The sequence below is a fragment of the Rhinolophus sinicus genome, chromosome 13 (assembly GCF_057876585.1).
Source record: "Rhinolophus sinicus isolate RSI-liver-muscle chromosome 13, RSI-T2T, whole genome shotgun sequence".
In the NCBI taxonomy this organism is placed as follows: domain Eukaryota; kingdom Metazoa; phylum Chordata; class Mammalia; order Chiroptera; family Rhinolophidae; genus Rhinolophus; species Rhinolophus sinicus.
Window position 1 is genome coordinate 23910079 of NC_142513.1, and position 25537 is coordinate 23935615.

At 48.0% G+C, this 25537-nt stretch overlaps 1 protein-coding gene and 1 pseudogene across 1 annotated transcript; one reads left to right on the forward strand and one right to left on the reverse strand.

Annotated features, from left to right (window-relative positions):
* Nucleotides 1–24712, reverse strand: FKBP1A (FKBP prolyl isomerase 1A). Its single transcript, XM_019755192.3, has 5 exons — nucleotides 24557–24712; nucleotides 24428–24475; nucleotides 6290–6402; nucleotides 3004–3173; nucleotides 1–1082 (listed from the first exon to the last, which is right to left on the reverse strand). The coding sequence occupies exons 1-4, from the start codon at nucleotides 24591–24593 to the stop codon at nucleotides 3045–3047; spliced, it is 327 nt and encodes a 108-aa protein (XP_019610751.1). The 5' UTR covers nucleotides 24594–24712; the 3' UTR covers nucleotides 1–1082; nucleotides 3004–3044.
* On the forward strand, nucleotides 11271–12138 carry LOC109460109 (large ribosomal subunit protein eL15 pseudogene; annotated as a pseudogene).
* Nucleotides 24713–25537: the final 825 nt, after the last annotated feature.

Below are 25537 nucleotides of genomic sequence, written 5' to 3' on the forward strand. Positions count from 1 at the left end.
TGAGAAAAGCCAGCGTAAAGCACTTTTATTGCAATAATAAAACTTGAAACTCATATGTAGTGCGGAGGGTGGGGTGGCAGTAGGCAGCAATAATTCCTCTCACCAAATCACTACACAGGACAGCAAAGGAGTGAGAGGGGCGAAGGAAAAGCCAGGAAACTTTGAGATGAGCAGGGGGAGCTGAGCATCAAAAAGCAGGAGATGCTGAAGCTGTGATGACCAGCATCGTTTTCTTAGGACAACACTCAAGGATTGGTCATGATGGCTGGGCTTTCATTGGGAGTTAAGTGGCTACAAACAGCACCTGCAATTGAAACTTTCAATTCAAGTTCTGAAAATTTAGGAAGTGGAGCCTGGATAGCTATGAGATTATAAAAGTCCTGACTATCCATTAGAAAAACCACAGGATGGGGTGGGCTGAGCCAGGCCACGAAGGCGGCAGCGGTCCCTGCTGGCCCGGGACAGAGAGCTGTAGTGTTCAGCGGTGCAGTGAAAACGATTTGCTTTTAAAAGGCAGAGGGTTTCAGGGGAGAGTGCGATGGGGCAGTGGAGGCGAGGGCTCTCCCCCTCCCCACTTCAGTTTTGGGTAGGGCTCTTAATTCAACCCAAGGACATTTCTCAACTTGGAGAATAATTCGGCCCTCAACAGCGCCTCAAATCTGCTATGGCTTTGCAGCGCAGCAGCAAGAATGTTTAATATATAATAGATAAAAATTTAATCCAAAAAAATAAAATAAAATAAAGATTCTTGCATCCCCCCCACACCAATTCCTAGTCTAAAGTTAACCCTTTACTTGTGCTGTTAATACTTGACTAATACTTAATTGGGAACCTAGATCCAAAAGACTGAAACTGAATCTTCACCCCAAAACGAAAACAAAATAAAATGAGTAACTTGAGGTTTATGGCATATAGTTTAGGTCAACACACATACGAGGAGAAAGGGGAAGAGCAAAGCTGGAGGACAGAACACATTCAGTCGGGGTAGATGTTTATACAAAGAGTGTAGTGGAACATCAGGAAAAGCTCCGTACAGATTCGCGTGTGCGCGTCTGGGGGCGCCAGATCCCTCCATGGCACATCTGTTGGGGATAGAAAATCTGTGAGTTCCAGTAACTCAGAGCTCTTTGTGTGCAATGGGGACAGCCACAAGGCTGGCCACCGCACCAAGTCCCTTCCCCAATAGCTGCGAGGTCTCACTTGGACCCTTCTGCTCCAACTGGGGAGAGCCAGCTGGGCTCGGGCTGGATTCCAAGGTGAGCAAGCTCCCTCCTGCTTCAATTGGTTGTTTTTTTTTCCTTAAACCTAAGGTTAAATTTACCTGCTTGCTAAGGACAGCAGGAGAGCAGTGCTCCGTCCAGGTGTGGCCTGGCCTTCAGGGAAGTCTCACAAGCTTCCCAGGTGATTTTCCTGTGCAAAGCCCTGGGCTGATATTCCCCATGTTAAAAATGTCTGCTGTCTTCATTCATTCACTCAAATCTATAACTTTCTGGGTTTGTCCTTGGGCTTTCCTTCAAGACCTTTCCAAGAAGCTGTTCTGTTCTTTGGCAGTGCACGGGGAGGCCTAGGCCAGGGTGACTCGCAGCCCTTCATCCCTCTCTCCTGCCCCACCCTCCATCCTACCAGATTTACAGAAAGTCTGTTCCCAAATCAGGATAACGCCAAGGCTCCCTCAAGTACATTTATGTTCCAAGGACTCAGCTCTCAAAGAGCAGCAAAGAGGGTCTGGAGTAGGTGTAGACCTTTGGGCAGAGGGAGGCTGTGCAAAATGTCAGAGGCTCTTTCCTGGTAGGAATGACAGGTGGAGGAGCCAGAGTCCTTAAACCTGACCAGGACTGCATGATCCAGGTGTGCAGAACTCAAACCACTAAGAAAGAAAAACAGCTAATAATAAAAACGAGCCCTCCTCCTTAAAGAAGTCCACAACAGGACCAGGTTACACCGTCACAAACAGGCTGGTAGCCACTTGTTGCAGCTTTCAAACAAAAGCATTCTCACTCAGCCCCTGGCTGTGGCCCTCATTTCTAGGAAACCAAACTCAGTGTCCTAATGGCACATGACTTTTCTTGTGGGTGTTCAAATCATAAAACACATGAACACTGTCATCTTCTTTCCTCTGGTCCCAGGGGAAGGACGGAAGCAAAGGTAGAGGTCTGGGCCAACTGGATAGAAGATGACAACGTTCATGTGCTTTATGATTTGAACACCCATACGAAAAGTCATGTGCCATTAGGACACTGAGTTTGGTTTCCTAGATATGAGGGCAATGGGAGAAAAACAAGTCCAGGGCAGGACAGCAGGAAAGGGCTTCTGGTCCTCCTTTGCCACTGCCTGGATGTGACCTTGAGTAAGGCCTTTCTCCTGGGCCTCAGTTTCCTCACCTGTTGCACAGGAAGGCCGAGTCAGGTCCCTAAGACGCCCCCTGGCCCAGGACTGTCTGAGAGCACCCTCTACACTTCAGATACCCGCTGGTCTCGTGTTTCAACCCCCTGGTAACAAGCTGGCCTGATGGCCTCAACTGTCCTGGGCTCGCTCCCTGAGGCAGGTGGCCCAGGTGGTAATGCCTCTCCTATCATTTAACAGGCAGTGACCACAAGCTATGGGTCAGGGAGGTGCACAGACTAGGAACGGGTAAGCAAAGTCATCAACAGTCTTAGCTCTAAAGAACTAAAATGTTGGCACTACGAATGTGGCCTATGTTTCCACTTTACAACTGAGTTTTAGGGTATAAGCTACATATAAAAATACTTCATTTAAACGGCTACCATAAGCTGCCCCATCCCGTTTTAGTATATTCCAGAACACATGCCATCCCTTTCCATAAAGTGACTGACTTTTACATTCAAGGTGTACACTGATAACTGCAAGGATACCCGATAGAGGCAGAATGTAGGGATAAGAAAACCCAGGGCATTTGTGGTTCTCCCTGTTGCCCACCATACACTGGGCCTAACACAGGAAGAGCAAAGGTAGCTAAAGGCCCCTCAGCATTAAGTTCCTTACCCAAGAACAGGGAGCTCAGGGAGGAGGCCAAGCCATTCCTGTCATTCCAGTTTTAGAAGCTCCACGTCAAAGACGAGAGTGGCATTTGGTGGGATGATGCCTGGGTGCCCAGTGGCGCCATAGGCATAGTCTGGGGAGATAGTCAGTTTGGCTCTCTGACCCACACTCATCTGCGAAAAAAACAAGGAAGAAAGAATCAGCTGGACACACTCCCCAACTGTCTCCCTCAGAAGCAGAGCTGTTTACCTGGGTGTCCCTTGGCCAGGACGGTGTGACTAAGACCTTCCAGTGTCTGTGCAGCTGCCTGGGCGCCAGGTAGCCCCCTGCCCTATGCAGGACGTGGAGGCTGGCAGCCAGACTGGACAAACCCTGCATCTGGTTCCCAGCGGCCCAGGGGTAAATGAAAACCCCTCAATTCCCAAAACGGTCAGGCCCCCTGCCCAGGTGTTTCTGACCTGACTCTATCCAGAAGGGTCACCACCTAACCCTTCAAGTGGCCTGTCTGTCAAAGGACATGTGACGTGGCATCTACGCACTTAAAAAAGGAGTATTTTAATCAAAACTCTGCTACACACACACACATACGCATGCACACACACCGGGTAACATTTGGGGGTAGTCTGCTTTTCTGTACTTTCTATATTTATACTCATAGTTCAGAAATATAGAAAAAGTAAAAAGACTATGCTTTTTTTTCAGAGGTACAAAGCAGCATGTACACTATGCCACCACTTGTGTGAAAAAGAAGACACTATTTCTGTATTTGTACCTGCCTATATAAGCCAGTGTTTTTCTATGCAGAGGCTTGAGTATAGTGGCCAGGGTAGAGGGAAAATTTTCACTTTAAAAAATATATTTGGGGGCGACTGGTTAGCTCAGTTGGTTAGAGCACCGTGCTCTTTAACAACAAGGTTGCCAGTTTGATCCCCACATGGGTTTCTGTGAGCTGCGCCCCCCACAACTAGATGGAAACGATTTGACTTGGAGCTGATGGGTCCTGGAAAAACACACTTAAAATAAATAAAAGTTAAAATATATATTTGTATGTTTTCCATTTTCTAAACAAATACAAACTAAGTTTAAATGTCTATTTTCTGAAGAGCGAGCACATTCTCTGCCGTATCTCCATTCTTCAGCCTATCTTTTAAGTCTCCACCTGTGCACTCGAGGCTCTCTGACCCAGCCCAAGACACGGTGACCAGGGCGGAAGCAGAGGGCTGCAATGAAGTTTCTAATGCAACTCAGAAGTCTCACTTCCCATAGCTCCCTTCAGGAACAGGGACATCCTGGACCAAGGTGGTTAAGTAAGGACAGTTAAAAGCATAGGGCTTAATACAACAAAACTCAAAATGATCCCATCCTTTTACCCAGCAATTCCACTTCCAGAATCTTCTGCTAACAACCCAAATGCCCATTACGAGGGGAGTATGTCAAAGGCACATCTACACCACGGATTAGCCACTAGAAAGAATCTAGTGGCCTTAAATGTAAAAGAAGCCCCAAGTACATCAGTAGATGAAGAAGGCAAGCTCTGAAACAGTACTTGAAGCAGGACTGCACACCTGTAAACATGTAAAACCAGAATACCAATATCAGGAGAAACCGGGAAGGGGCACGAAACAACCCCCTTCTTCCTGTGCTTGAAGACGTGTTCTGTGGAGGAGTTTAAAAGAAGATGCCCCACGTCGCTCTCAGACCACCCAGATTTCTCAAGCGACAGAGCTGTGATTGACCCCAAAGCACACTGGGTCCAGGGGGAGACTGGGCATCTCCCCAACACCCTGCCATGCTTTGTGCCAAGCCTGGGATGTGAAATAGGCTGACAACATGATCTCAGGGGCAGTTCATGGCTCCTGGAACACACAATGATTGTTCCAGTGCTGGAACAGCAACAGAAGATGAGCTGTGGTGCAGACAATGGTTGGCACGAGAGATGGGGGATGGGCTACAGACTCAAGAGCTGGCCAGACGCAGGGGGTGGGAGACAGGATGAGACAGAAAGGTATGGTTGGCGAGGTTTCCAAAGGGAAGTAAACCACAAAGACCGTGTCCTTGTACTGCCAACCCTCTGCCCTGCAGGGACAGATATCTAGACACCTGGGAGGGGGATGGCTCAATGTTTCTGAGAGTTAAGCAATTTATTTGGAGATAATTCAGGGATATTTTATAGAGGAAGTAGAGCAATGTCTACTCCGGAAAAAAAGAAAGACAGAAATCTCTCTCTCCACTTTGGTTAAATCTCCAATCATCGTTGGTGAGAGGGAAATAGACTAATTACCCATCATGCACGGCCTCATTATAATATAAAGCCCCCTGGGTCTCGGGCCACTGTAAACATCCCTTTACCTGGTCAGTGCCAAGAAAAAAATTCCTGGGCTCCATGGAAGGACAGAATTCAACTGAAATTTGGCAACCCTGGGTCCCCTATTGTCTACTGGGAATTTCATAGTGTTGGCAGAACAAAAGCTGTTTACACAAATGGGGTGGGGAGAGGTGAAGAAACAGATTCAAGACAAACAAAATGACTTTCTCCATGAATATGACCTCTCAGAAGTGGTCTGACACAACTGGTCTGACACAACATGGTCAATAAGACAAATACAAGTCACAACTACACCCAGACAACATTTTACTCAATACAGTGTCCTGAAGCCCAAAGTTTCACAACCCACTGTACTGACGGGACTGGGAGGAGACAGGAGCCTTCGAGCCCGCTGGTGGCAGCTCAGTGTAGTCGCTACAGATGGCCGCTTGGCAACATGCCAAAGACTGCACACAACCACCGAGCCACTCACTTCACTACCGAGAATCTGCCTGTGGCAACACTTGCACAAGTGTAAAATAAAGTCCACGCAAGATTAGTCACTGTAGCACTGTTTACAAGAGCAAAATACTAGAAACAACCGAAATGGCCCCCATTGGGTACTGGTCACATAAACAGGAGTCCGCCACTGACGGAAACAAAATGCAGCTGTAAGAGAGCTTCTTGCATTTTGTCCTGGTACATAAAGTGTCAGAGACAGATTAAGTGGAAAAGCAAAGCGCAGAACAATGTGTGCATACGTCTAAAAGTAAAAGAAAAGAAGACAGGCGCTATGTTTTATATACTCGTGTGCTTAAAGAAACTCCACAAGACACACTCATAACAGGAATTACTTGCAGGTGGGGTGGGAGTGAAATTTTTCACTTGTACCTTTTTTGATTTTTGAACCATATGAATGTCCTACCCATAAACATAGTTTAAAAGGCAGACACTAAGAAACAAAACAAACAAATGAGAGCATACCTGGGCAACCCCTTCTTCCCAGCCTCGGATCACTTCCTGCTTGCCTAGCATAAACTTAAAGGGCTTGTTTCTGTCCCGGGAGGAATCAAATTTCTTTCCATCTTCAAGCATCCCTGTGAAAAAGGGCAGTTGTAACATGAGCAACAAGGAGTAATGACACGAGGCAAGTCAGAAGCCAGCAGCAGAGTGCAAATCCCAGATGCCAGCCCTGAAGGGCCTGGCAGGGGGCCCCGGGCTGAGGAGAAACTGCAGCGTCCAGGGAGGGTGTCCTGTGTCCTCAGCGGGCCCCTACGGAGCTGAGGTGGACACTCTGCCCGGGCTTGTGGATGCTCTTCCCGACTCGGAGCGGCACGCGGACCACCAGAGGCAGGAGCGATCTCCCTCGGTCTGGAGGACGGGGAAGTGTACACACTCCTGGCGTGAATTTCCAACACCCTGAAGATTTCCTCCCAGACTAAGAATAACTGTAGGCCCCTCAGGTGCACATAATGGCTGAAAGTCACAGACAGTAAAAGAAACAATATTCCTTCCTCGATTCACCTGTCACCTTTTACAGAAATGTGGGTAGTGTCAGAACTGAACTGAATTATAGGATACCAGCTGGTGTCAGAGAATCAGAGAAGTGGCGTGGGAAAAGACACAGAAAACCTCTTTCAGTGAACAGCTAACAACTCCAGTTGGCCATTCTGGAAGCAGTTCTGGGGGCAGGGAATGGGCGAGGCACCTTCCACGCATAAACGTTTTTAATCCTCCCCACGACACTGTCCCCATTTCACAGATGAAGGTACTGAGGCAGAATGAAGTGAAGTAACTTGCTGAACTAGTAATGCTAGACTTGAACCATGTTCATTCTACTATCCCAGTTTCCCAGAAGCCAGACAACCACGATGGCACTCGCTACTAAAAGGGGGAATTCCAGAGGGCGAGTGCCACGAGCAAAGAGGAACAGACATCTGCAACTTCTGGTCCAGAAAGAACATCACACCGGTTTCTCAGGAAGTCAGTGTCAGCCAACGTGAGAGCTGTCTGTGACTCAGGTTCTGAAAACTGGCGCCCTGCAATCCCAGACTGGAAGGGTCAGCCAGGTATTGCCACATCATTAACACGAAGCTGCCTCCCTTAGAGTCTGAGAGTGGGCACCCCCCATGGTTCTAAGTACCACTCAAGACACAGCAAAATACAGAATTCTGCTGTTTGTATTTTTTAGAGGAGGAAAATCCCAATCTAAAAAATGTCACCATTTGTAAGTGGGATGAGGAAGCAGAGATCAATTGAGAGCTTTATCACAGCCACCAGACTAGCTGTACTTTGACAAAATAGGAAATGGGGACGGAAGTGCTATCCTAACAGAGCAGGACGGGAGATGTCCTGAGGACAGAGAGGCTGTCACACTGCCTGGAGCTAGGAGCTAAGGACTGAGGGACAGGAGAATGGAGGTCCACCCGCACCGAGTCAGGGCAGAGCCAGGAACTGGTACCAGAACTAGCCAGCTGGGATGCACACGAAGCACGGCTTTACCAGAACCAATCACGACTTGATTAAAGAAATGGCAGGTGGCAGGACTTGAACAGTTTTCTGTAAGTGAGTAACTGGGAGAGCAGGTTTCCACGCTCCACATACTCACTGCAGACACACATCCCCTTTGCCCCATTTTGAGCTTTACTTCATACACTGAATCCAATCCAACTGAACTCAGCGTGAAGGGTGAGAGCAGGCAATGAACAGCTAGGATTCTCAGATCCTTTCTTGGCCAGGCAGGGAGCCTTTCCATCCACCCCCGAGACTGCTTGTAACAGAAATAAGGGCACCAACTCCCAGGCTCAGTGACCCGCTTAAGGTCAGAGCCAGTGGGCAGTGGGGTCTGGCTCGAGCAAAGGGCTTTATTTAGCCCAATGGGGGCTGTGAGCTACAAAGGAGACTGACGCCCAGATATAGCCTCTTCCTGGTATGCGCTCTTCAGAGCAGACCTGGAGTCGAGTCCTGGGGCTTTCTGAGCAGCCATGATGGATAAGTCACTAGATGAAGAACCCTTCTAGGGAAGGGCCAAGGATGAGAGAGTGGACCCTGGCTCCTGAGCCCTGACTAGCTGCACAAAACCCATGGAGAAAAACCTGCCCAGAGGGGCCCCAGGAACCCAGTCTGTGCCGCATTCTAGACCTTGGAAAGTCCAGACTCGGTACTCCCACCCCCCTTCCTAACCAAGTATCAACTTTCCAGGAGCAGCAAAAGCCTGGCCCGACAGATGAACTGGAGTCAATCTGAGCCTTTCTCCTATACCGGGGTTGATGCTGGGTGGGCATGTGGGCCAGTTTGGGCACTGAGACCAACTGTGAAGTCTACTGGAATCTTGCAGGAAAGACCTGACTCACTGGTTAAAAAGAAAAACACACTCAGGAAGAAAGCTCCTGCCCTCCCTTCCTGTTGCATGCTGTCGTGTGAGGATGTGATGTCTGGAGCCATGGCAGCCACCTACCTGGTAAGCACGAAAAGGTCAGGAGCAGCACAGACTAGCCATCCCATCGGTCTGAACCAGCCCCAAACCACCTCCAAGACTTGTGTTCTAAGGTGATTAAAAGTCTGCTTTGCCTTAAGTCAGGTTTCCAGTTACTTGTAACCCAACTGGTATGAAGGAAATCTTTACTGGACATTTACCTCACTGACTGTAGTGTTGCCATGAGGACTAAGAGAAATGGAACTCAACAAGCCACGCCACAAAGAGCTATCACTGACTGTGATGACAGACCAGCGTGTGACATCAGGACCCAGCACATACATACATGTACATAAACAAAACAACGTTTACATGAAGTAGTTACTCTATGGGACACAATTCTCACTTTTTAAAAGTATTCTGAGGGGTGGCGGGATGGCTCAGTTGATTAGAGCGTGAGCTCTCAACAACAAGGTTGCAGGTTCAATTCCCACATGGGATGGTGGGCTGCGCCTCCTGCAACTAAAGATTGAAAACGGCGACTGGACTTGGAGCTGAGCTGCACCCTCCACAACTAGATTGAAGGACAACGACTTGGAGCTGATGGGCCCTGGAGAAACACACTGTTCCCCAATATTCCCCAATTAAAAAAATAATAAAAAAGAAGCAATAAAAAGAGTGCTGACTGTGACCCCTAACTTTATTTCATGATACACTAATGGGTTGCAACTCAGTTTTAAAAATACAGTATACCTACAAAAGAATTATCCTATTTCTTGCCAAATTTGAACATGTCCCCAACCAGGGCAAGATAGCATTTAAGTGCAATGAAAACCACAGGGTCTTGAGACATATTCCTTAAACTTGCTTTTATTCCTGACCCAATGCATTGCCAAGCAACCTCCAGATGTTACACGCATCCATCCCACTTTGCCTGCAGGTGAGATGCTTCAGTGCCTGACTGGTAACCAGCTGGGAGCACAAGGTGTGGCCCAGCCTCTACCCGCTGCTGAGCAGCCCTGGAGAAGCAGATGCTCTTCAGTGAAGAGGCTGTGGGTCTGGGAGATGTCTGTCTAACCTCAGCTCTCTGAAGCGCTCCTGGGACATTGAGGGGTGATGCCTCTTCTTATTTTAAATAACCGTAAATGCCAACAAGTAGAATTTCTGAGTAGAGGGGCTTTAAGCAGCTTTGCCAAGGACCTTGTTCTCCTCCCCTATTTCAGATGAACTACTGTCCCTGGGAAGAGGACATGAGCCTTGCTCCAGAACTTCAGGCCAGTTACCGACCGTCAATCTCACCTACTTTCTAGGAGAAATCTTCATCACAGGAAGGGCTGGGTGCTGGTGTTGGTAATGGCGGAGTCCCTTAGGCCTGAGGAGGGGATTTCCTATAATCTAAGTCCAAAAGGTTAACAATATCTCCAGAGCTGAGCAGGATATCACACGGCTGGCACAGGCTGTAGGGCACAGGGGTGCTAGAAGGAGGGCCTCCCCCAGCGGGGAGAACAGACCACTGAATGTATGGCTGTAAGCTGTCAGACCGGGGGAGGAGCTGATGCAGGAGGCGAAACAGTGTCCATGAAGCAGGAACGACTGCGCATACAGTGTTTTCTGGAGCGGGAATTAGGCTGGTCCGTGCTGAATGCAGAATGTAAGAGAAGCTATGACATCAAAACAGGTCACAGTTTGGGCCAAGATGGAGGAACAGGATTAGGTTTACTCTCCCACCTAAATAACCCAAAACAAAAAATCCCAAACAAATAAAAAACAAAACAACCCCCCCACGCACACACACAAAGGGAGAGGAACCAGCCAGATAATGGCTTAAACAATGGTTCTTAAGACACTGGACACTGCAATGAAGGACAGTGACCCCTCAGGGATGGGAAACTAACAAGGCGAGCCCTGACTGCCCCGGCTTACATCCCTGGGAGTTTCCAGAGACAGGGTACTGGCATGGAGCTCAAGGCAGCTTGAGTCCACAGGACACGTACCAGGGAGAGGAGTTATTGAGGGATTCCCCAGAGGTTTGCAGAGGGTCCCCTTAAGCATTCAGCAGAGTACTAATCAATACACGTGTATAAGGAAACCACTCAAGGCCAGGAAAATAACCCCCCAAAAGGTTCGGAAGGATCAGTGCCTGTTCCCACTAGAAAGACAGGAGAAGGGCACGGTTCACGAGGCACTGGCAGGCTACCCAGGAAGAGCTCACCTTCCAAACCTAGTGGGGAGTAACTAGCCTGACACTGAGCACTGCTCCACATCCAACTAACAAATCATAAACGCAAGACCCAGACGATCAAACTATTTCCAAGTAACTTAAGCACTTCCCAGTACAAAGCCCAGGATGACTTACAGGAATAAAACTATCCAGCACCCCAAAAGGTGAAATTCACAATGTCTAGCATCCAAAGATTACCAAGCACGCAGAAACAGGGGAACATGTCCCAAATGAGGAAACTGATCAATCCATGGAAACCAACCCAGGACTGGCACAATGTTAGAATTAGTAAGGACAGGAAGATGCAAATCAAACTTCCAGAGGTGAGAACTATAATGCCCAAGATGAAAAATGCACTGGGCTGGAACGATTGGATATCCACAGACAAAAACTTGTGGGGAGAAAGGTTCTTTCTTTCCCACCTGTCCGCAGCCATCAGGTAAGCCAAGATGGGCGCTTACAAGTACATCCAGGAGCTATGGAGGAAGAAGCAGTCGATGTAATGGGCTTTCTTCTCAGGGTGCACTGCTTGCAGTACTGCCAGCTCTCTGAGCTCCACAGCCCCCTCGGCCCCCTTCCCCCAGCCCAATAAAGTGCATAGGATGAGATGAAAGGCCAAACTAGGTTATGTCACATATCGGATTCATGTGTGCCGTGGTGGGCACAGACGCCGGGTTCCTCAGAGTGGAACCTACGTCAAGCCTGTCCATCACGGTGTTAACCAGCTGAAGTTTGCTGGAAGCCTTCAGTCTGCTGCCCAGGAGCAAGCTGGACGCCACTGTGGGGCTGTGAGAGTCCTGAATTCTTACTGGGTTGGTGAAGATCCCACGTACAAATTGTGTGAGCTTATCGTCATTGATCCATTCCATAAAGCTGTCAGACGGAATCCTGACACCCAGTGGATCACCAAACCAGTCCCCAAGCGCAGGGTGATGCGAAGGCCGACATCCTCGGGCCGCAAGAGCTGTGGCCTTGGAAAGGGCCACAAGTTCCACCATACCATCGGTGGTTTGCGCCGTGCAGCTTGGAGAAGGCGCGATACTCTCCAAGCTCCACCGTCACCGCTAGTATAAGTAATGGTTGTAAAATTCTTACCTAATAAACGATTTAGGACAAGGACAGTCATGTCTGCTTAAAAGTGTTCTGGCTGTTAAAACTAGTTGTCTGCAGATTGTTTCATGTGTGCGTTGTCAAATTATGAAAGTTAAAGTGCAATAATGTTTGAAGACTATAAGTGATGGTGTATCTTGTTTCTCAGAAGATAAGCACTTTTGTCTTTGCTTTATCTTATTAGGGAGTTTATGTGTCAGGGTGTAAGATGTTTGGTATAACAGGTGTAAAGTAAATTCTGTGAAAGAGGAAAAAAGTAAAAACTTGGATCTATATATTTCATATCAAATCAGTATCAACTCAAGATGGATAATAGGCCTGAAGGCAAACAAGAAACCTGTAAAACTTCTAGAAGAAAACATAGGAAAATAATTTTGTGACTACGTCTTAGATAGGTTTCTTAAAATATAAAGCCAAAAAGCCTAACCCATAAAAGGATAAATTGAACTTCATCAAAATTAAAAAACTTGCACACTTTAAAAGATGCTTTTAAGAGAATGCAAAGTCAAGCCACAGACTGGGAGAAAATCTTTGCAAAGCATATATCTGACAAAGGACTTGTGACCAGAATATATAAAGAGCTCTCAAAATTCAACAATAAGAAAACAACTCAATTAAAAAAGGGCAAAAAATTTGAACAGATACTTCACTGAAAAAGATACACAGATGGCAAGTAAACACATGAAAAGATGCTCAACATTATTAGTCATTAAAAAATACAAAGTAATACCACTATGAGACATGACTACTGCCGATTAGAATGAGTACAAGTAGGAAGACTGATCATAATATGTATTGGCAAGGAACTGGAGGAACTGGAATTGTCATACATTGATGGTTGAAATATACAATGGAATAACCGCTTCGGAAAATAGCTTGGCAGTTTAAATTATACATACACCTCCCATATGACCCAGCCATTCTACTCCTGGATATTTATCCAAGAGAAATGACAGCCTGTGTCCATACCAAAAGACTTACATACAAACATTAATAGCAGACTTACTTGTAATAAATAGCCCAAAACTGGAACAACACAGATATCTGCCAACTGGTGAATGGATAAACAAATATATCATACAATAGAAAATTATTCAGTAATAAATAGGAATGAACTACTGACACATGGAATAACAAAATAATCTCAAAATAATCATGCCAAGTGAAAATCAGGCAGAAAGAGTACCTACTGACACCTGAAACTAATATAATATAGACTGATGTAATTGAAAACATTTACAAAAAAGCATATACTGTATAATTCCATCTATATAAAGCTTTAGAAAATGCAAACTAATCTACAGACAAAAGCATATCAGTGGTTGTTGGAGATGGGAAATGGGGGAGGTTTCAAAGGGTAACAAAGAAACACATCAAAACTTATGAAATTGTACACATTAGATATGAACAGTTTATTGGACGTCAGTTATGCCTCTGTAAAACTTTTTTTTAAAAAAAGAAGTGAAAAAGTGAGATTTACTAAAATTCTATGTATGTTCACCTCCTACATCCAACCTGGCAGTGGATGGCAAGGCGCTTCCTCTTCTGGGTAAGGAGCAGGTGAAGCAGGCAGCAAGCCTCAGCGGCTGCTCTCATTTTAACTCTGGCCGTCTCTGTGGCAGGACTGGAGCCCTTTAACAGTGCAACCACCTGCCAAGTTAAGGCCGTGATTTCCTAGAGAAAGCACGCTCTGCTGAGCAAAGGCAACTGAGGTTACAATTCAGACATGACAGCTGACACTCTGTAAGCTCCAAAGGCCACTCTAAGCAAAAATCATCACCAGCGTGACCTATTGGCAGAACTAACCGATTTCACTTCTGACTACACACAAACCTATATACCTCATGACCCAGAATCTGCCTGGGATAGTTCCACATTCCCGATTTCAAGAACTGTCTCAAGGTCACAGATCTGGACTCAGAGTTCTGTGTCCCTGTGGCACTCAGCTCAAACCCTGGCAACTCACAACGCTGGCACTCAAGAGCACTTTCAGATTTGCTTCACTTGCACGGTTTTTAAGAACCAGCAGGGCAGGACAAGCACAAGGCTTCCATATTTAGACTTCTTCCCTATATGGCAGGAAGAAGCTGCGGGGTAATCCCAGAATGGAACTTTTTACTTTTCACACCTTTAAAATGCTAATCAGTGAGAACACTGTGAAAGTTTGGGGGTCTCCAGTTAAAAGCACAAGACCATGAAAAGAGTGAAAGCTACAGTTGCATGAGGGACTATCAAAGCAGCTTCTGGCTGCAAGGCAGTTGCTATCACCTTTGCTTGGGTCTCCTCCCAAAATGTTTAGCGGTTCTTGTGGGGAAGAACCAGACTCAAATCCTTGGAGAGGGAGCAGGAGGGCTTAAAAAAAAAAAGACAGGCGTGGGGACGCCTTGAGTTCATGTGCCCATTGGCAGGCTGCTCCTTCCTGCTGCTCATCTGTGTGAGTGTCTCGCGCAGAAGGAAGCCACAGATGCTGAGCAAAGTGGCCCAAGTCACAGAAGCAGTGGTCAAGACCCAAGGCCGAGACTTGGAGATTCAAGAGGACCACGGGGTTGTTATTTCGCTAACAGTCTAACAGAAATGGAGCCAATTCCAGAACATTCTGTTTCATGGAAGGCAGAGTTGTCATATGCCCTCAACCGGGTAAGGGAAGATGACTGAAGAAGGCACCTGTGGAGTTAGGGCTTTAGCACTTGTAGATACAGCTCATGACTCACAATGTGGTTTTTAGCTGCTGACGGATCTTTGCAGGTGGTTTTCACAGGCAGCATTTTACAGGGTCCAAAATATGGAAAGTTTTAAGATTTGAAAAAACACAAAAACAACAAACAAAAACCTCACACCTAAGTCAAACAATGACAACAAAACACATCATCTCAAGCCCTAAACTTTCAAAACCAAAGAAAGTTCTTCCCATTTACAGCTGGGGTAGGGAGAAAAGCTTTCTACTTACAACTCAACAGGTAGTTTCCTAAGTACAAAGTGCAATGTTTGAATGGTGGTAGGAAATCCAAATTCAAAAGTTGCCAATTTTCCTGCAGATGTGCATCTGAAGCCACTTGGAACATTCCCAAGTGGATGTACTATCCTAGGTGTAAATGGGCAGTGACTTAGGCTTAGCGATTTCCCTCCCTTCTTCTTCTCACAAGCAGCAGCTCTCTCACACACCTTTCACTTAACTGCCTTGGCAGAGACACTTAAAAGAACTACAGCCTGTACAGCACCAGCCTGGTGAAAGCTCCTTCATGCCCCAGTCTCTCGCTTACTCTCACTCCTCCTTTCCCATGTAGTTTTATGCTTCCCAAGGGTCAGTGAGCTATGTTTATTCCCAAATCTACTTATGTCAGTTTTACTTACTGAGTATTCATCACATAATTAAATAGCATGCAAATAAATGATATGACTGTGAATAGAGAAACAGTGGTCCTAAATGACTGCTGGGAAAGACTCAATAAAAGCAAGTCACCAAAAAATATTGCTGGTGAATAACTGTGTGTGGATGAGACTAATGTATGTTTGGAGAAGGAAATCTTAAAAATCTAGAAAGGGTTGGCATTTAGATGACCTCACAACAGTCCTTGATCTACTTCAAAAGAGTCCTGGCTCTACTTCAAAAGCCAGAATTAGGTTTTGCAAGAACCTTGATGGGAAACTCTACCAAAGGGCCATCCTCAAAGAAAGACATGGCCCTTTAGTCAATGATTTATGTTTCGATTTGAAATAAAATATGTACAGACGCCATGTTACTTTTATGATTAACATATCAACTATCCACTTGTCCCAACCATGACGGGTGAAGAGAGTCTACACACCGAGGTAACTAAGGTATTAACTCAAAACTCACGTCTTTGTCCCATTTCCCGGCCTTGGTGGTTGATTCACAGGGCAACCTTCCTGGATTGGAGTTCTAAGAACTGACACGTGGTATGATCAAAGATTGAATGCCTACCCAAAGAAAAAACCAGCTTCTTCCTCTCTATTACATAAACTGAGTGCAAGAATATTTCCCATCTGGAAATGCTTCTAACCTTTGGCTAAAATCCCTTTAGATTCTATGACCAAAGTGTATTTTCAAAGGAGGGCCCATGAGGGGAAGAACACAAATGATCCCAGAATACAAACCAGAGTGCACGTCCTTCTGGGCAAGCCTTTCCATTTCCCACTTTATCACAATGCAAATAAGAGGACTGCCACATTATGTCTCATGGGGGAGAGGGCAGGGTCTACAGAAGGAAACACAGTTCAACAGTGGCTGTCTGGAAATAGTAAAAATATGCATAGTCCTTAGCTTTCTTTTCTTTTTTCCGTTTTCCAGAAAACACAGAGGCAGGAGGCTGTAGGGCACAGTGGTTCAAGGCATGAGCTCTGGTGCCAGGCTCCAGATTATTACAGTAATTCCCTCCCTGGCCGCCCTGCTTCTGCCCTTCCTCTCCTACAGTTTAAACTTGACTCAACAGCCAGAGGAACATTGTTTTAAAATACAAGTCAGACCCTATTACTTCTCTGCTCAAAACACTCCCATGGCTCCCATCTCACCTCAGAATAGAAGCTGAAGTCCTTAACACTTTGTAAGCGGGCATTTTCCCGCCAAATCGCGTCATAACGCGGGGCTTTTTTGACATTTTCTCGCCAAAATTAGACTTTCCGTAAAATATTCATATCTTTCGATCTATTTGATATTTTTCTATGAAACTTTCAGTGTTTTAGTTTAAAAAGAGGTCTCTATTTATTTACTTTGCAAAATTTTGCCGGTTCCAACTAGAGGCGATATGACGAGTTTACTCGTTTCCCACAAACAATGTGTTAACACATGTTTCCCCGAAAATACGACCTCGCCTACAAAGCGTTAGAGCTGCCATGCCATAGCGCCATCTGACTTCATCTGACTTCTCTACTCCAAGAACATTGTTTCCCTGTTCTGTATACACACCAGGGATACTCTCACTGCAGGGCGTCTTTGCTGTTCCCTCTGCCTAAAATGCTCTTACCCAGATAGGCACACGGATTACTCCCTTACCTCCTCCTTCAGGTCTTTGTTCAAATGTCCCTTTCTCATTGAGGCCCTCACGGGTCTAAAATCTCAACTTTCTCCTGTCCCCTCCTTAAGTGCTTCCTGGCTAATGTACAATATATTTCTGCTTATTAATCATATGTGTTCTGTCTTTCCCATTACAGTATAAATGTGTCTTTTTCTTCGATATTCTTGGTACCAAGAACAGTGCCTTGTATATGCGAGATGGTCAATACGATGTGTGATCAAAAAATACGGTGAATGTTTAAATTTTTAAAATTACAGTAAAAGACACATTGCTATTACTCCCCCTCAAAAATGTAAACATTCACCGTATTTTCTGATCACACCTCGTAAGTACTTGTAGAAAAACCAAAGGCACCTTCCCCCCATTCCATCCAGGCTTTTGCACACACCTGACTAGACTTTTCCTCTCGCCTGAGCCAGACACATCCAAAACCACGTGGCACTTCTAGCCCCAGGGGTGGGCTGCTCAAGGCACTTCCCCTGTAACCTAAGCGCAAGGGAAGGCCCTCCCTCCCAGGTAAGCCCTCGAGGGAAGGCTGAGGCTTCTTCTCCCAGCTCCTAACACGTTTATCGACTGACTGAGGAAAGGGTTTGGTGTGCTGACCTGTGTGCAGTGGGTGTGAGAGGAAGGAGTGGTCCCACTTTCATTAATCCTAGGGATTGGGCAAAGTCCAAAATGTTGTAAATATTCTTTCTGATTCTAACCTAAAGGAAACAGGAACATCTAACCACTCATTCAGTCACTGGGTACCTACTCCATGCCAGGCACCGATGGGGAGAGACCCTGGAGACCACCACCAGTGCGGCTCTGGCCTCCTGGCGAAAGACTAGACACAACCACACGCAGCCTGACTGTGAGGAAGGCTAAGGAGGAAATGGACGGTTGCCGTGTTAGAGAATCAGGTGTGTGTGTACATGTGTGAAGAACCACTGGAGCCATGCGTCAGGAGCGACCCAGTGACAAGGTGTCATTGAAGCTGTGATAGCAGCCTGTCTTGTGATGTGGAGTGGGGGCAGAGGGGTGGCACCTAAGCCTAATACGAACAGAGACCTTCCGGGGGGCGGGGGGGAGCTTGGTGTGTGTGAGGAACTGAATGCAGGCCAGGGTGGCCTGAGCTCCTGGGAGGGAAAGAGTAAAGGCAACGAGAGCAGAGCAGCACCCGGGAGCTGAGGCTTTCTCCCGCTCTCTCCCTGTCCTCCTACTTTCTGAACTGTGAGAACTGATCTGGTCCAAGTTAAAGGGGGATAAAGGAAGGAAAGCAAGGACTCAGTTCAGTTCCTCAGTAGGTAAAAAACCAGGAGAGGAAATATAAAAATAAAAACAAGCAAACACTGCCATGAGCACCAAAGGGAGAACTGGACAGTAGACGCATTAAGTTATCCAAAATACCCCCGGTCTTTTCCATAGGAAACAGCAGGTGACAATACTATTTTTAGAGAAAATCTGAAGGCAGACAAATGATTCTCCAGTTTACAGATATAATGAACACATTAATAACACTTCACAAAAATCAGTTTTTAACTACTGAAAAATCAATGTGAGGATTCCTCTAGATTGATACTACAGATATAATACCCAACCACAATAAATAAACCTCAACTGAATTCTGGTTTTAAAAACAAAAGTTACAAAAAAACACTTTGAAGACAACTGTGATAATTTCAATATGAATTTGGTTTTAGATAATACTGAATCATTTTCAATTTTCTTAGATGTGACCAGTAGAAGGATAAAGAGAATATTCTCATTCTTAAGAGTATGCTCAAGTATTTACAGGTAGTGTCATGATGTCTGTAACTCTAATGGTTCAGCAAAAAACAAAACAAAACCCCCAAAACATATAGTATATTCTGTAAGGTAGAAATGGCCAATATGATAAAATGTCAACCATCGTGGACTCTAGGTGGTGAGCACATGGATATTTATTATTCTACTTTGATTTTTCTCTATTTCTGAAAACGTCACAACAAGAGTCGCACATATACACGAGAATGCTGTGTGGCCTCTGGTTCACTTAAGACCAGCGAGCCTTCTGCCCTCACCTGTGGAAGAGAACGGCACCGGCGGGATCTGTATTTCGGTGATCGCAACTCCAGAGGAAAGGAAATAATGTTTCCATAACAAGATCTATTTTCAAAATGTTCAAATTCCATGATGTTAAGGAAACTTGAGGAGAAAAAGGAATGACACCGTAACTTGTTCACACAGCCAAGCTGGCACAGCCCAACTGTGCCCCTCTCATACCCACAAGAAACAACAACAAACAGTAAAAACCTCCCCTGGTCCTCAAATTGAAGAGAATGGCTGTGCCTTTCTTAACCAATATACTCTGTAGGCAACATGCAGGCCTGGGTTAAGATGAATCCAGACTCAGGTTCATCTCTTTTGTGTAGGTGCCCATCTCTCCATCTGTACAATGAAAGGAGGGTGAGGTCTCAGCCCATCCACCTCCACTGACCCTCAACTGCACGTACAATTGGGCCACTCCAGGAGCTGCAGTGCTGAGACCAGGGCGCTGCCTTTCTCCCTCTTTAGACACAAGAGGCGCCGGGTGGATGAAGGACGGGGCAGTGCCTGGGACACAAGGCCTTACCGACAGCATGTGCAGTAACAGCATCACGCCGCTGCTGCCCCTCCCAGAATGCACTCGCCCCAGCCACTCCTCACAGCAGCCGTCATCACTCCCATTTTACAGACGGCACATGGAAGCTAAGAAAAGTGCACAATTTGCCAAGCTCTCAATATGCTACATGGCAGAGGCAAGATGTGAACCAAGCAAAGGACCCACATCTTTGGCGCTCATGTCCACCTGGCACCATCTCTGCCATCTGCCCAGGATGGCACACTCTACACACCTAAGGTATTACCCGAGCCCTGTTTCTGCCCCTGGCCCCAACAGCTCAAGGCCCACAAAGTAGCCAGAAGAGAGGGCCTGTTAAAACCCAAGCCAGCCCGTGACCCTCCAATGATCCCACCTTATTCAGAGAGGAAGCCAATGATCCTATGCAACAACCTGCACGGCTCCACCATCACGTTATCTCCTGCCACTTCCCCCTCACCGGTTTCCTTGCTGTGCCTGTAACACACCAAGCTCCAGCCTCAGAGCCTCTCCACTAGCTCTTCTCCTGCCTGGAATTCTCTTCCTCTAGACAGCCATGTCCCTCACTCCCCAACTTCCTTTGGGTAAATACTGAAATGTCATTTTGGCAGAGGCCTTTTTCAACTGCCCTTATTGAAGCCAGCGCCGCCCGCCGACACCCTCACCCTGCTTTCATCTCCCCACAGTGCTTCTCACCACCTCATGCTATTATTAGTCTTGTCACCGGAGGTAAGCCCCACCAGATCAGGGCTTTGTCTATTTAGTTCACTGGCCATGTCCCTAGTGCCTGACTTGTTGCTGTTGCTCAATAAACATCTGCTGTAGGAAGGAAGGGTCCTGTCACAGCCCAGCCCAAATAGTTACAGCCTGTCTATGTGAAGACGGCACAGGGGAAAAGCCATCTGCGGAGTCTCTGCTGGGAGTAAGCCTTCCTCCAGACATCAGCTCATCAGCCGAGAAACACCAGCGGAGGAGTGGACGGAATAAAACGGAAAGGAGAGGAGACAGAGGCTAAAGAAAAGCAAGGGGCTAGAGGCGTGGGGGGCAGGGAGGCTGCAGGCAAGTGGTCACACCTGCCCTGGGAGCTTGTTCAGCTGCCCAAGTGGATCTTTTGAGGAGACGGGGGTGCTGAGGGACCACCCTTGGTTTTTCTCAAGTCAGAAGCCAGGCTACTGACAAACCTGATCTCAAGGAGAAGATGTCAATTACTATTTAAGAGATTAAAAAGAAAATTCCTGGGGCCGGCCCGGTGGCTCAGGCGGTTAGAGCTCCATGCTCCTAACTCCGAAGGCTGCCGGTTCGATTCCCACATGGGCCAGTGGGCTCTCAACCACAAGGTTGCCAGTTCAATTCCTCGAGTCCCGCAAGGGATGGTGGGCAACGCTCCCTGCAACTAAGATTGAACACGGCACCTTGAGCTGAGCTGCCGCAGAGCTCCCAGATGGCTCAGTTGGTTGGAGCGCGTCCTTTCAACCACAAGGTCGCCGGTTCGACTCCCGCAAGGGATGGTGCGCTGTGCCCCCTGCAACTAGAAAGGGCAACTGGACCTGAAGCTGAGCTGCGCCCCCTGCAACTAAGACTGAAAGGACAACAACTTGAAGCTGAACGGCACCCTCCACAACTAAGACTGAAAGGACAACAACTTGACTTGGAACAAAGGCCTGGAAGTGCACACTGTTCCCCAATCAAGTCCTGTTCCCCTTCCCCAATAAAAAGCTTTAAAAAAAAAAGAATTCCTTCCATCCACTTGAGGTTGCTCTGACAATGGCAGGCACGTGGCTGCTGACGTGAGTAAAAGGGATGTAAGCCTCGCTGTCAGGACAAGCTCCATGACGGAGATGCAGAAGCTACCATAGGCGAGGGAGCCGTGAGAATGCACTTGGTCCTCCAGGCACATATCTGGCAGGTTACCTTTCCACCTCCTTCCTCCTACCTCAATGCCTGTCATGCTGCTAGGAGGTACTTGGCTGGCGACAGTCAAGTTTTCATTTTCCCTTTTGGTACCACAAAGAGGTGACGCAGGCCTTTCTTTGAGGCCATGCTCATGCTGTACTCTGCTGGAGGCCACACAGAAGGCACCAGAGGGTAGCATCAGGGCTACTACGGGCAGCCACCAGTAACATTTAAAACATCCCTGCGGGAAAAGTCTATGCTATGCATACCTCAGGTGGCTGAGGGGGGATTTTGGCAAGTACCTGCCTTCCACTGTTCCCAAATGAGCAGTAGTGAACGCCTGGCCAGAGCGTACTAGATCAAGAGTGTTCACCTTCCCAGAACCTGGGTCAATCAGACTCTCCCTCCTAGAAACTGTAATCGGTGGAGTCACACAGCCAAGCAATCTGAGCTAGACACCCAAAAGGAGACAGAGAAACTGGGCATGGAGGAGGGGTTTGGAGGAAGGTGGGTGGGCACACAGGGGACTTCTACCATCCACCTGGGAGAAACAGAAAAAACAGCAATCTGTAATAGGAAACTACTGAGGCAGCCAGCTAGAGAAAAGCAGACATGAAAAGTAGGAGCATCATGAGAATTTCTTCTCCGTTCTTAAGGCCCAGTGGGCTTCCTGCCTTTGAAGACCTTTGAATCTTAAGATCCTTTCGCTTCCCCCGCCCCCAATCATGTTCTCTCAAATGGATTCTGTTCCAGGTTGCTTAAAAGCCTTAACTGCTACAGATGAAATCTCAAAGTGCCTTACCCATTCCTCTCACGCCCCCACAGGTCTCAAACAGGTTCCTCCTTGGAGGCTGGTGGCAAAGACCCACAGGAACAAAGCCGCCACCTAAGAACAGCCTATTCTGTGAGCAGGAGGCAAAGGCTGACATCTCACTAAGGCGTCATTGTAGGGCTTATCAAAAATGAAATTAAAAAGAAAGCTTTTGTCCAAATGGATGCCAGGGTCCTGCTGCTGTTCTGGGAACGTGTGTGTGGGTGCCACACGCAAAGAAAACACAGACTTGGAGAAGAGGCACAGGGCGCCCTGATGGTGCTCTGGGTCCCAGGGCCATCTGTTCTCGCAGAGAAAGGCTCCAGACATGCTGTGTGGGGACATTTCACCAAGAGGCACAGTGAAGTGGAGTTCTGCCTACATGCTGATGTCCCAGTCCTGCCATCAGCACCAGAAGTGGATAAGCCAAGGACGAGGGGCACAGACCTGGAAGTGGGGTCACCTCCTCGCCTGAGTCCCAGTCTGCAGTTGGCTGTGGGAAGTGACTGAACTGCCCACTCACCCCAGCGCTGCAAAAGGAAACGATTACTCTTCTCATCCCACTGATCAAACACCACCCAACCGACGAGCTTTCCTCCACTAGACCCCCTAGGCTCAGGTGCTGACCACGGTTTAAAAAGACAGTCATTTCAAATGTCAAAAACCACTTTCCCTTTTCGTTCACGGGCATGAGACTGTTCCCTACAAAGATGGATTTCAATACCTTCTCCTTTTGTAGCCTTTTTAAAGGTTCTAGTCCTTAACTCCCTCCACCTCTTGCCCCCATTTCTACCCATGGAGAAGGGCCAAAGAAATAACAGAGCCAGAAAAATAAAAGGGCACATGAAAAGGGAATGGTAGATGCCTTTTTTCCCTTCTTAATGAAAGTCATTTCCCTCAACAGAGTCCCCCCTACACACCCCCATGATCTGGGAGAGAAGAGCAGGGCATAGAAGGGTAGAGCTTATCCCTGAGCAGCTCCCTCAGAAAGAACTTCCTACAGCCTACTACCCAGGAGGAGGAGGAACAGAGAAAGGGTGGGAAGGTGGAGAAAGGGGAAAGAGGAGAGGGAGGGAAAATTATTCATATCAGCAATTGTGGCTACACCAATCACCACCACCCCCACCTCCAGCCTCCAGCCAGGGAGTCGCGCCAGCTTAGTCTCCCCACCCCCTCCCCAATACAACACAGGAAGACCTTGTAAGGGCATGGAGTAAAACAAGGTCTCACAGGCACCAGACTATGATGTCTGAATTCTGGCTGAAAGTCTACAATTTCCTTTGGCTTACATTACTGTTTGTTACCCTAACTGGCCTCAGTTTCCTTATCTTTAAAATGGGGATGAGAAAGTCTCTACTCCTAGAAGGGTTGCAGGACTAAATTACATATTTCGTCAGCCTGGGCCATCATTGCCACTGAGGCTTGGGTGTGTAAGTGGCTGAAAAGTAAAAAGAGGAAAAAGCCCACGCAGATCTAGTTCCTCCAAGGCCAGGCTGAGCCCAAGCAATGACCTAGGGACTGGGAAGTTTCTCCACCCGCGGCAGAGGGACAAAGCCCGACTTCCCGGAGGGGGGAAGGGGCAGCGCGCAGACTGGGAAGTACCTCGCCCTTCTTATCTCCATCGAAGGGAGGGCCGGGCCGGAAGGGGGGAAGGGTGTCAACCGGGACAGAGAAATGGCACAAATCCTTTCTGATGGTCGCTGGCCGGGTTCTGCCCATTCTTGAGCGTGTGACCTTGGACAAGCGACTTCGCCTCCCCAAGCCTCAGTTTCCCCATCTGTGCAGTGGGAATAAGGGGAGCATCTGAGGCACAGAATCCCTTGTGAAGGGTGAGATAACACCCGGCACGCAATCAGCGCTCACAAGCGCCGGCTCAGACAGTCTCGGGGACCGCAGGCCCGAGGCTGCCCCCTCGGGGGCGCTGCCACCGCCCAGGCCTCAGCCTCGGGCCACGCGGGCCTCGCTGCCACCACTCCCCGGGCCTTTGCCCCCAGGCCGCCCCCGGGTTGGGGCCCCCACCCCGCGGGCCCGCCGACTCACCCGTATAGTGCACCACGCAGGTCTGGCCGCGCTTCGGGAAGGTGCGCCCTGAAGAGACAGACAGACGGGTGCGGTGAGCGGATGCTCCCGGCGGCGGGGCCTTCGGGACCGCCGGGCGCGCCTACTCACCGTCTCCGGGGGAGATGGTCTCCACCTGCACTCCCATGGCGGCAGCGGCGGCGGACGCGGGGCGGGCGGGCGGGCGGCGCGACGGGCGGCGTGGACCAAGACCGGACCTGGCGGCGATTCCGCGGCTCTGCTTCGTCCCTCAGCGCGACGCCTGCGCACGCGCGCGCCCCCGCACGCCCCGCCCTGCGTGCGCGCCCCACGGCGCGCACGTCCCCGAGCCCAGGCAGCGGGGTCCAGGAACCGGAAGCCCGGAAGCCCCGAGGCCTTCGGATGCAGCCGTCTGGATGGCCGCCTTGCCTTCCCCCATCCTTCCTTTCTCTGTGGTTTCAGACATGGCGGCATCAGGTTGCCGCATCTAAGAAATGGGAGGAATATTTGGGTGTCCTTTAGTGACTGACTGGGTGACTTTGAGCAGGATCACACATCTAAGTACATACATACCCATCCTGTAAAAAGGACGGTTGCGAGAAGTCCGTGCAGATGTGCGTTCGTGGTAGCTTTCAATAAATGGTTCAAGACAGTGAGCTCTGCTTTCCTGCGTTGCAGGAGGAGTCAGTATTTACACTGGATTCATTTATTGCATTTATACCCTTCATTGCGCACCTGCTATATGCCATGCCCTGTGCTAGGTGCTGGGGAAACAGCAATGTAAGAGACAGACTCAGTTCCTGACCTCACAGAACTTAACATTCTGGTGAGGGAGAGACAATCAAAAACCATACAGATAAATGTAACGTTTTAAATCTATAAGTGCTGTGAGAGTGATCCAAGGTGTTATGGTATGAGAGACACATAACAGAGATGTGTAACTCCGACTGGACTGTAGTGAAATGCTTCCCTGAGGTGACCAGGGTTAGCCATGATCTGAAGGAGTTGACCAGCTGTGTGTGTGTTGGGGTGGGAGAGGTGAAAGGAACAACCTGAGGCACGGGCCAGAGACAGTGTCGGGACACAGCCCAGGAGCTGAGGGAGGCAGATGTG

Coding starts and splice junctions, on each gene's coding strand:
- FKBP1A (XM_019755192.3), bottom strand. CDS start 24,593: ATGGGAGTGCAGGTGGAGACCATCTCCCCCGGAGACG. Junction 24,476..24,556: donor GACCATCTCCCCCGGAGACG/GTGAGTAGGCGC, acceptor CTGTCTCTTCAG/GGCGCACCTTCCCGAAGCGC. Junction 6,403..24,427: donor CTGCGTGGTGCACTATACGG/GTGAGTCGGCGG, acceptor CCTTTTTCACAG/GGATGCTTGAAGATGGAAAG.